At 56.5% G+C, this 10,681-nt stretch overlaps 1 protein-coding gene across 1 annotated transcript in view; it reads left to right on the top strand.

Annotated features, from left to right (window-relative positions):
* JADE2 (jade family PHD finger 2) overlaps positions 1-10,681 on the top strand; it is an 84,620-nt gene that overhangs the window by 12,613 nt on the left and 61,326 nt on the right. Inside the window, 1 exon segment of the mRNA XM_009646863.2 lies at positions 9,878-10,035. Within this exon segment, the coding sequence (XP_009645158.2) occupies positions 9,878-10,035 (158 nt within the window).

Here is a 10,681-nt window from a genome sequence, read left to right as displayed (position 1 = left end):
GGTGGTCAAGACCTCTGCCCTGCAATGAGCCGCACTGCTAGAGTGTGTGTGTGGGGGGGATGAAATATCCCTGCTTTTTTTGTGCAAACTGCCCGCCTGCCACCCCTCCATCCATCCCTTTTCCCGGCTGAAGAGCCCGCCGAGCTCTCCTGCCCCCCTCAAAGCCGCGTCCCCGTTTCTCTGCGAGCTGCCTGCTGCATTCCCCCTGACAACCCACGCAGGAGGTAAAAAACCCGAAAGCATGAGTGTTACGTAGTTATTAGCCAGGTCAGGGGGTGATGTTTATTATGAAAGACTCTGTGAGAAGGGATTAACTATGCACATTAAAAACCACCCGATACAAGGCATCTGGAAAAACAAGCTTCTTAACATGGAAAAGTACTGAGCTGTTTGTAAACATCCGCCAAGGGGGCCATTGCCAGGGAGGGCGATTATATTTATCGGTGTCTGTCACGGGGCTCTGCCCTGGCTCTTGCCTGACGTGCCCCAGGCCTCTGTCTCCTTGCAGAGGTGACCGGCGTCCCCTGCCCCACGCCTGGGCAGCCGAGGCCTTGGGGCAGAGCCCTGGTGCGATGCTGGTGGTGCCCGGGGCACGGGCATGGCTCTGCTGCCCTGCCCTTGCCCGGAGGCAGAGGATGGACGCGGGCGGCTGCCAGCAGCTTGCATCTGCGCTGATAGCAGCCTACCAACCTGGTCATTTTAGTTAATCTCATTTGAGCTCGTTTGTCTCGGAACCTGGCCTCAAACGGAGCGTGGCGGCTGGTACCCATCCCCGGAGCACCGCCGGCCGGGGAGCCCTGCAAGGAGATGCTGGTGGTGCTCCCTGCCCCGGGAGCTGGAGGGAGGCGGGTGCTCCCCCGGGGCCTCCCTGTCATGGATGCTGAAGCTGCAGCGGGGACGAAGATGTGCCCCAAGTACAGATTTCTGCTTCTTCTAGTGGCGCCTTAGTGCAGTCCTGCCCCCGGCTAGAGGGCTGCCGGGGATCCGAGCGCCAGCCTCGCTCGTTAGCCCGCAGTCGTCAAGCCCTGTCTCCTGCTTCTGACAGGGAGCAGTTGTCGGTGTCTAAGGAGAGGATACCAGAAGAAGGCCAGTGTGTGATGATCGTCACCGGCTCTATCTGCCAGCTCCCAGCGGCCCGGGGACTCCCTGAGTCACTGCCCGAGCCGGTGCGTTCGTCAGGAGCTCCTGAATGTTTGGGATTCAGAACGCTTCCCTGCAATGAGCCGCACTGCTAGAGTGTGTGTGTGGGGGGGATGAAATATCCCTGCTTTTTTTGTGCAAACTGCCCGCCTGCCACCCCTCCATCCATCCCTTTTCCCGGCTGGGCTCGGAGCGTCGCTTGGGCGCTGCTCGTCCCACCGGCCGTCGTCCTCCCCCTGCTCCTTCGGCCAGGGCCTTCGGGAGGCGAGGGGACCGCAGCTGCAGGCAGGGTTCAAGCTGCAGGGGAAACCACAAATTTATACAATCTACGTTATTTTCTGCTTGCCTTGTTTAGATATCACTTCCGTGTTTTGAAAGATGTCTTTTTATATCTCTTTGCAAGGATTTAACCCTTCTGACAAACATCCTCTTTGCTTCCCTTCTAAAAAGTAGCTCTTGGCACGTTAGATGTTGGGTTTTTCCCCACCGTGGGTATGTCATGGCCCGGTGCAATGTGAGTTCAGTCCCTGGGCTCTCCATGCTTGGAGAAGGGCTTTTACGGGTCTGGCCCAGCAAGACTGGACGTGCTGGTGCTGTGCTGGATGAGGAGCAAAGCCCTCTCTGCTGAAAGGTTTGGCTGCAGTGGCTCTGTGGCTTCTCCCAAGCCCGCGTGGGGAGGACAGATTAACACCATTGTCTTCTGAACGCTGAGAAGGGCCAGACAAAAATGCTTCTTGTTCCTGTTTGAAATTCTGTTGTTCATTGAATCTTTAACATTCAGCATTTCGAGAGGAAACAAGACTAGATGAAGAGATAGCAGGCTGGCTCCCAAATGAACATGAGAGTAAGTGGGTTTTTTCCCCACAGGCAGATAATGTCGCTGCTTGCAAACGCACGCCAGGCATCGCCGCGTTTCGCAGCCTTGCTACCCAATATCGCCGCTTGCCTCGTTGTGGAAAGGGCTGGAAAAATGCGATATAACAGCGGGGCAATAGGGCTGGGGGCGGGAGGGGAGCAGGGCTGGGCAGCCCAGGGCTTCACCCGCGGAGGTGCTGGCTCAAGCTGATACGAAGACAGTTTGTGCAACCAAAAACTATTCCCAGGGCTCCCATTGTTCCCGTTGTTTTCTCTTTCTCTAAAAATCCCTGTGACTCATGAGCTACAACAAACAATTTTATGCTTGAGAGGGTGAAGAGCTAATAGAGCTGGCTGGAAGCGAGGAGGGAGCCCTGCAAACGAGGGAGCCCTGCAAACGAGGGAGCCCTGCAAACGAGGGAGCCCTGCAAACGAGGGAGCCGGAGACTCCCCTGGGCCCAGTGTGGGTGGAGGAAGAAGGGGGTTATGGCCGGGGGTGTCCGTGGGACACGGCTGCCAGGACAGCAGTCAGGGGGTGGGTGGGGGAAGGTGTATAAAAAAAATGTGTTGAACCAAAACCTAAAGAAAACCTGTTATCTCGTCGCCAAAAAGCATTCCCGCGTCCCTCGCACGGTGACCCGCCGCTGCTCAGAGCACTTCGCTGCCGAGAGGTCGCCTGGGTGAGATCCCCCATCGCTGCAGCAGATGTGAGGGCGTTCGGGGGAGGATTCCAGATTTTTTTGTTGGGTTATAGGAGGGAACAGATTCAAACGTGAGGCTTGGGATGCAGGCTGTGGCCATCCCTTCCCACCTTTCCTCTCCACCCCCTCCCTAGCGAGCACATTGTGCTTTCCAGTCTTGCACTTGATTTTTGAACCATGGGCTTCATTTCTCTTACATTTCGAACCAGTGCTTTGCAGCATGGAGTCCTTTGGAAGGGTTGGGTTGGTTTTTTTTCTTCTAAAACTTTTCAGGGATACAGATGGGTTTGGGTATAAACAAAATTGAACCCCATCCCAGGCCTGGGAGCAGGGATGGAGCTTGTCCTTCTACCCCAAGAGCAAGGTCTAAAAGCCCCAAGGTCAGCTGGGTGCAGATGGAGGGGAAAACATATAACACAGCTCCTGCTGGCTCAGGAAGCCTCGTGCGCGGGGACCCGGCCTGTTGGAGCCCCTCTGCGTTTGGCTGAGCCGCCTGGTCCCTTTGGAGCTGGTTTTTGCCTGGGCTGGTTTGCAGCGGGTGCCTGGAGCTGGCAGCTCCATGGTCGGGTGATGATGCTGAGGCCGTGCCGTGCCGGGGGATGCTGCCGAGGCCGCGCCGTGCCGGGGGATGCTGCCGAGGCCGCGCCGTGCCGGGGGATGCTGCCGAGGCCGCGCCGTGCCGGGGGATGCTGCCGAGGCCGCGCCGTGCCGGGGGATGCTGCCGAGGCCGCGCCGTGCCGGGGGATGCTGCCGAGGCCGCGCCGTGCCGGGGGATGCTGCCGAGGCCGCGCCGTGCCGGGGGATGCTGCCGAGGCCGCGCCGTGCCGGGGGATGCTGCCGAGGCCGCGCCGTGCCGGGGGATGCTGCCGAGGCCGCGCCGTGCCGGGGGATGCTGCCGAGGCCGCGCCGTGCCGGGGGATGCTGCCGAGGCCGCGCCGTGCCGGGGGATGCTGCCGAGGCCGCGCCGTGCCGGGTGATGCTGCCGAGGCCGCGCCGCCTTGCCGGGTGCAGTCATCTGTGCTGGATCCCACACGGCGGTCCCTGGGCTAGCTGCTGTTTTAAGAGCTAATTAAAACCAGTGCTAGACGAGTGTTTCTTTTCGTTTCGATTTAAAGCCCAAAACAGATCGAGCTTTTTGGCTCTTGCCCAGGAGCTGGCTTCGTACGAGCGGAAAGTCGTTGCCGCGGGCTCTGAATTCGGTGTTTTCAGGTCTGTATTTGGGGCTAAGGGGATAATTGGCAGGCTCAGACCTACGGTGCAGTCACTTGAAAAGCCAAGTCCTTGACAGAGCACGTAAAGTGGGAGCTGAATGGCGGTGAGATTGCCGGGCCACTTTATTAAAGGGGTTTGTGAGTGAGTCAGAGAACCTGGAAATCAATACGAGGATTGCGCAGAAAGGTGGTGGAGAGGCTTGGAGAGGGGCTGGTCGGCCACGGAGGAGAGACGGAGGAGGAGGAGGAATGCTGCTGCAAAGTGGCGGAGCCTGGGGTCCTTTGCTGAGGGTTCCTGATGCCTCGTGGCATGCCCCCCGCAGCCATGCCCACCGCAGTGAGGCACCACATGCCACGGCATCTCCTCCCGGGGGTAGGTGTTCCTCTCCGAGGTTGTCCAAGCGTTGGACAAACTGACGCTGGTCGGTGCGAGAGCTCCCGGAGGTGCCCAGCAGCCACCTCGGGGGCGCAGGGAAGCGCTGCACGGCTGCGCCTGGGGGTGAAGCCGCGGATCCTCTGCGGGGTGGAATGGCTGATGTAGGAGGTGTGTGCAGGAGGAGCTGAATCCAACCCCTGCCTTGCAGCTCTCTGCCATAACCACACAAGCATCCTTCCCACGCCAGGCCGGAGCGGAGCAAAGCGTTAGGATGTGAAAATCAGAAGATGCTTTATATTTAATTAGCTTGGGGGGATTTTTTTTTTTTTTTTTTGAGAGAGACAAAATCAATACAGCTTTTGCTTCACAACAGCAAATTGCAGAAATAACAAAAAATATTGATCTGTCATTGGGGAATGCGATGGCTTTGGTGTCCCAGTGAGTTTTCACATTCCTGTCCCGGGGAGGCAGGCAGTCCAGCACCGCAAACTGGTGGGCTGAAGGATGGAGAGGGGGTAACACAGGCTTGCCTGGCCGGTGAGATGTGAGTGCCCAGGGTAGCTCAAAGGCTTGCAGACCTTGGAAGTGGAGCCTCCCCGGAGCGGTTGGATCTGCAGGGTCAGGCTGTGGCTGGCAGCGGTGGTGCTGGGACAGGAGGGCTGAGCTCAAGTCTGTTCTGTGGTCCAGGGAGCGATAACTGCTGAGAGGTCGTTTCCTACACAAAAAGGTCTGGACGGGACTGGAGGTGTGATCCGACAGCTTCTCCACACGGCAGCTGGGACAGCTGGAGCAGCAGGACCTGGCGTTGGTGGCCTCAGCTGCGGGGGGGTGGTCGGTGTCCTTGGGGGGCTGCTCTGGTAGAGCCTGGTCCCCGACGTGAGGTCGGTCTGACCACGCTGGGGATTAACCTGCCACCTCCTGTATGAGGGACGTGGATATGAGCAGGGAAAGCCAGCTGGGAAGCCGGGACGTGAGGCCAGTGGGCTGCTTTGGGAATGGCACTGCCACCAGCGGAGGCGAAGGAAGCTGCTGCATCGGTCGCAGTGCTTGGTGGTTTGCTGCTGCCGCCTCGCTGGGTGCACTGGTGCCGAGGAGCGATATCTTCAGGAGTATTTTTATCAATTCTTGCTCTTTTTCCGTCACCGTGATATCCACAGACACCTGCATTTTGCGTCCTATGAGCCGTTGCTCTGTGGGTGGTGTGGGAAGGCGGTGGTGGGTGTAGTGGGACGCGTGGTGGGGTGCAGGCATGGTCCTGCCATGGGTGCAGGGGCTGGCAAGGGGGAGCGAGAGGTGCAGTCCCCGGCTGGAGCTGCTGGATTTGCCTCCCTGCTCCGCTCCCGGGGGAATGTTGGACCCTTCCTTTAGTTTTTCCTTTTCCTCACCATGCCCTGCTATGAAATGCTCCTCGTTGCTCACCCGTGGGGCTGTGAGATGAGCGGACACCGAGCGGGAGGTTTTCTCCATGCGCCTTTCTCCCGCCTGGGCTCTGACACTGCGCGAGCACACCGACCCCAGCTCCCGTTCCCTCTCTCTTGGAAGTACAAAGGCAAAAACGTCTTGGGATTTCGCAATGTTGTACTCTTTTTCCTCGTCTTTAAGCTGGCACATGGGCGAGGCTGGTCCCTGGGCATGGGTGCGATGCATCTCTGAGCATCGCCAGAACTGCCCAAGGCTCCTGAGCAAGCGGAGGTAATAAAGAGCACGTCTTGGTTTGGCCGGCCCCGTGGCTGGCCGATCAATGGCCGATCAATAGGCAATAAACTGCGTCCAGCTGCCGGGCTGGAAGGGGAGGACGGAGCCCAGCCAGGGCTGTGACAGTGGGTGGGGGGAGCAGGGAGCGGGGCAGCCTGGCCTTGGAGACAGTTTGTCAGCTCCTGCGGACGGGGAGAAACAGTAAACACTCCTATTGAGGGAAAATTGCTTGTTTTCTGGTGCCCAACCTTCTCTTCACCACCAGGTCCTCGGTTCATCAGTGCCCAATTTATCCTTTATTTGGTTTTCATAAATAATTCAGAGGAGTTTGAGTAGAATAATTGAGTCTTTTCCCAACCCTAATCCCAGACAATTCAAAACAAAAAGACATTTAGATTACAATTTGAGCGTATTAGCTGTTGGGAGATTTCCAGACAACTGATCTGCTTTCCTTTACAATTTCTGTGCCGTTCTATCATTTCTAAAGTGTTCTGCTTTGATAGTTAATAATTTGAGCATTTCCAGTTCTTCATGAAAAGACAGAGGCATCGCTGTGATAAAGTGCGGGTGCTGCCGTTGGATGGGTGAGCTTATCTGTTTTCCGAGAAGGACTAAATAAATGAAGTAGTGAGATTGCAAATCCAGCCTGCGATGTGCCTTATCATCTTCAGGGAAATAGATACAATCGTGCTGATTTGGCTTAAAATTAAAACTAAGCTTCTACGCTGATGTGAGCTGAAAAGCCAGAAGGGATGAATTTGGGGAAGACTTAATGCAGGAAAATAGGAGCCTGGGATCCACACCGTGCAGAGGGGAGAAATTATACCAGGGGCTGATCCCATTCCTGTGTTTTCCAACGTGGAGGTACACGCGGCGGTTTGCCGGAGGGCTTTGCATCTGCTGAGGATGCTGCAAAGCATTGGTGAGACTGGTCCTGCTGGTTCGGAGCGGTGGTGAGCAGCGTGGGATGCAGGACCAGATGCCTGGGGCTTGCTGCCGGGGCACCTGGACTGCCGAAGCCACGCAAACGGCCGAGAGCACTGAAGAAACGGTCTGACAGCTATAAGCAAAGCAAAACGTGTTTAGTTTCTGACATGAGGATCGGATGGAGACGTTTTATTTCCTGCCTGTGGACGGCAGCCCTCGGGGGGGACCAGGGCTCCCCATCCGCACTGCCGGCTCCTCCCCGGGCATGTCGGTGCAGGCTGCCCCGTCTCCCTCTTCATCAGCAGGAGGAAGGTGAAGGGCCAGGCGTTGACATAAATCCGCCGTGGCTGCCCACCCCGGTGTTGCCTCGCAGCGATGGGGCCCGTCACCTCCCGGGCTGTCGCCTGACGCTGCCTTTGCAGAAGGAAGTGGGGACCCTTGTTGGGGTAAGGCTCGGGAAAGGGCGCTGCTCCCGCCGGTGCCGGCGCCCTGGGGAGGGGGGAGACCTCTCAGGGCAGGTTAACAACACGGCCAGTGTTTTCTGGGGGCCAGTTGCCCTGCGCTGCCAGCCCCACGCTGGGTGGGTTCGTGGAGGAATTGCCAAAATTTGTGTGCCATGAAAGGGTGATGCTGTGCTCCTGCACCCCGCGGCATTGAAGGGGGCGTCCTCAGGAGGCAACCGAGTTGGTGGCGAGGGAGGTGGAGGGCGCTTACATGTCAGCAGGGTCCAGTCTGTGGAGTTTTGAAAACCCATTGGGGTGCCCAGTACCTTTGGAAACCATTCCTACCTGGCTTTGCCCACGGATCCCAAGGGCGAGCATCTCCAAAATGGTGTTTTCTGTAACAGTTTTGCAAATGGAGCAGTGTAGATGTGCTGCAATGCTCCTGTCCCGGCGCTCGTGGCCGGAGCAGGGAGGTGGCACTGGCCCCATGATGCTGCCCTCGACCACACGTGGTCCAGCCAGGGGGGAGCATCTTCCCCACCAAAGAAGAGCGGTCCAAGGCGGGGAGGCTTGCTCAGGTTTGCCTTGTCCTGGTTGGAGATGGGCACCAAAACTGGGTAACGGAGATGCCGCTCACCTGAGTTGTGACCCTGGCAGTGCAGGGGGGTCAAGGACGGGGTGCAGCCGTACACTGTGCGTTAGAAAGCGAGCTACAGCGGGGTTACTTTGCTTGTTTTGATACGCAGACACACAGACGGGAAGGACTGTGACATCTCACGTATCCCTTCTCTTGTTTAATTAACATCTATATTAATTTTTTTTTTTTTAAATTTTTCACACTGGCAGCGTATTAAAAGGTTACTGTGGCATCTGTAACCACGCATTTGTAGCGCATGGAGACTTAAAGGAACCTGATCTTTCTCAAACCCAGCCTAATTCTGACTGTAATATGTAGGCTGTTAATTATGTTTATTGAAGGATGCGCTGAGACTGCATCTGGCCAACTCAAATCAGGTTTATACAGACGTGGCCAAAAATGCCTCCGAGCAGATGCATCGGGAGGAAGGTACCGGTAAAACTCAAAAAAGAGGTCCCAACATAAAAAAGGTTGTTTATGTATTGTATTTAGCGCTAATTGGGTTAGCAGCTGAGACTCTGGGGATTAAACAAACTGACCTAAATACTGGCCTCAGTGGTCTTCGTTAACATCTAGTTCCCTGCACCGCAGCCGATTTGGTTTCCCAAATACCCTCCAAAGCGTGTTATCTTTGTATCAGAAGTGTAAAGCCCTATTGTACCATTTATTGTGGTTCTGACAAAGCCATGCTCCTTTGGAGAATAGCCTCTGCGAACAGGTTAAGCAGCACCTGAAGGAAACACCTTCAGGACCCAACGCCTGATGGGTCCCAGCCCCCCAGGAGGTGATGCAGAAGTGGCAGGGATGGAGTGGAGAGAGCGAGATGCCCAGGCATGATCGCTGGCACCGCCGGTTATTATCTCAGCTAATAGCAGATGGTAGAGAGGAGAAATCATCCGTTTTCATTTACAATTTATTTTTATGCTGCAAGAGGCAGGATTGCTCGAGTCATTGCTGTCAGGCAACCCTCTGGAAGGAAAATCTTATTTACCGTGAGGGATTTTTTTGGAATGAGTTTTTCATCGTGGTACATTGCGGGAAGACATTGCAGGGCCAGAAGTGCGATGGAGAGCGAGCCCATGTCCAAGGGGCTGGAGGATTTCCGAGGATGAGGTGGCCAGTGCCGATCTCACAGGAGATTTATTGGGTCAGGAAAAATCTCCGTGTGTTTGGCTGGGGGCATGTAAGTGGGCACCTAGATTGCCTTTTAGTTGGATGTTTTCCAGCTCTAGCGTAACCCAGCCTGGCTTTATTTTGCCTTTTGCTCCTCGGGCTGCAATCGCCACTGGAACAATCGAGCCCTGATAGGAAACCTCCTGCTTTTGGCTGTCCCCGCTCGGGGCAGCGAGGTGACGCAATGGGGATGTGAAGGTGCTCAGGGTGGCGAGGTAGGCTCTGTGTCTCCCGCAGCTTCATTCATACCAAGGGCAGAGTAGGCATCGTTTCCCCAGCAAGCCTGACCGTGGAGAAGCCCAGTTGCTGTACATCCCTTGGCGTTGGGAGTAGATATTCGTGTGGCTATGTTAAAACAGAAAGCAGCCTGACATTTCTTTTGTTAATACTGATTTTCAGACCGTGTCTTGGCTGAGGTTGCACCCTGAGGCTGGATTTCACATCTGCCTGGGCGAGGGGACCTCAGAGGGGATGCAGCTGCAGGGGCTCGGGCTCTCGGTGCTGCCTGGCCAAGCCATAGGCGCCTTGTTCTCCCTGAATCCTGCCCAAACCTCACCCCAGAGGTGACACAAAGCGACACCCCAAAGCAGTGCACTTGGGGACGCAGCACCCACCATGCTGTCCCTCGGGGACTGTTTCCCCAGGGCACCCTCCCCGGGCGCGCGTGCAGCCAGACCCCTTCACCCTTCCTGTTGGATGGCTTCTTTGTTCCCATGCAGGTTTTCCGGACGGATCTGATAACGGCCATGAAGATCCCTGACTCCTTCCAGCTGAGCCCTGACGAGTACTACATCCTGGCCGATCCCTGGAGGCAGGAGTGGGAGAAGGGCGTCCAGGTGCCGGCGAGCGCCGAGGCCATCCCCGAGCCCGTGGTCAGGTAAGCGAGCGGGGTCCCCCCCGCCGGGTCCCCTCCCCAGGGTCCCCTCTGCCTCGGTGGGGTGCACAGCATCTCGGAGAGCACGTGAAGGGGATGCATGGGGACCTCCCACCGTTCCCTGCCTTGGGTCCCTCTCGTACGTCCCTGGCTTTTCTCAGGCGGCAGCGAGGAGCCGTGCCAGGCAGGCCAGCTCCTCTTGGTTGGGGAATTTTAAAAAGACCTGATAAAATCAAAGGGAGGGTAAAAAAAATACCAACAGAAAACCACTCAGAACGTCGACCTCTGCCTGGCTGGTTGATATGTTTCCATCTAGAAACACATGGCTGTACCGCTGGTATTTCACAGCGGGGCTGCAGGAGTCAGCCCTTAAATTAAAAACTTCCCTCTTTGCCATGTAGGCTGTTTGTGCCTATTGGAAATGTGCGGGGCATGCCGAGATTTGGGGCTGGGGACAAGGAGCGCAGCAAATAGACAGGCATCTCCCGGACCTCGTAGAGACACCGTCTATCAGCCTTGATCGGTGTCTCATTAGCTATTTTAAAATAGGGAACTGAGTTTTAAAATAGACACTTAAACAGCTGCTCGGGCAGAAAAGAAACGTGGGGGGAGCTGCTACCCGTTGGCTGTGCGGGGGGGATTATCCCAG

Source organism: Egretta garzetta, unplaced genomic scaffold (assembly GCF_000687185.1).
Source record: "Egretta garzetta isolate BGI_Z169 unplaced genomic scaffold, ASM68718v1 scaffold439, whole genome shotgun sequence".
NCBI lineage: Eukaryota > Metazoa > Chordata > Aves > Pelecaniformes > Ardeidae > Egretta > Egretta garzetta.
The sequence above is the reverse complement of the archived record's forward strand: the minus strand, read 5'-3'. Positions and strand labels throughout refer to the sequence as shown.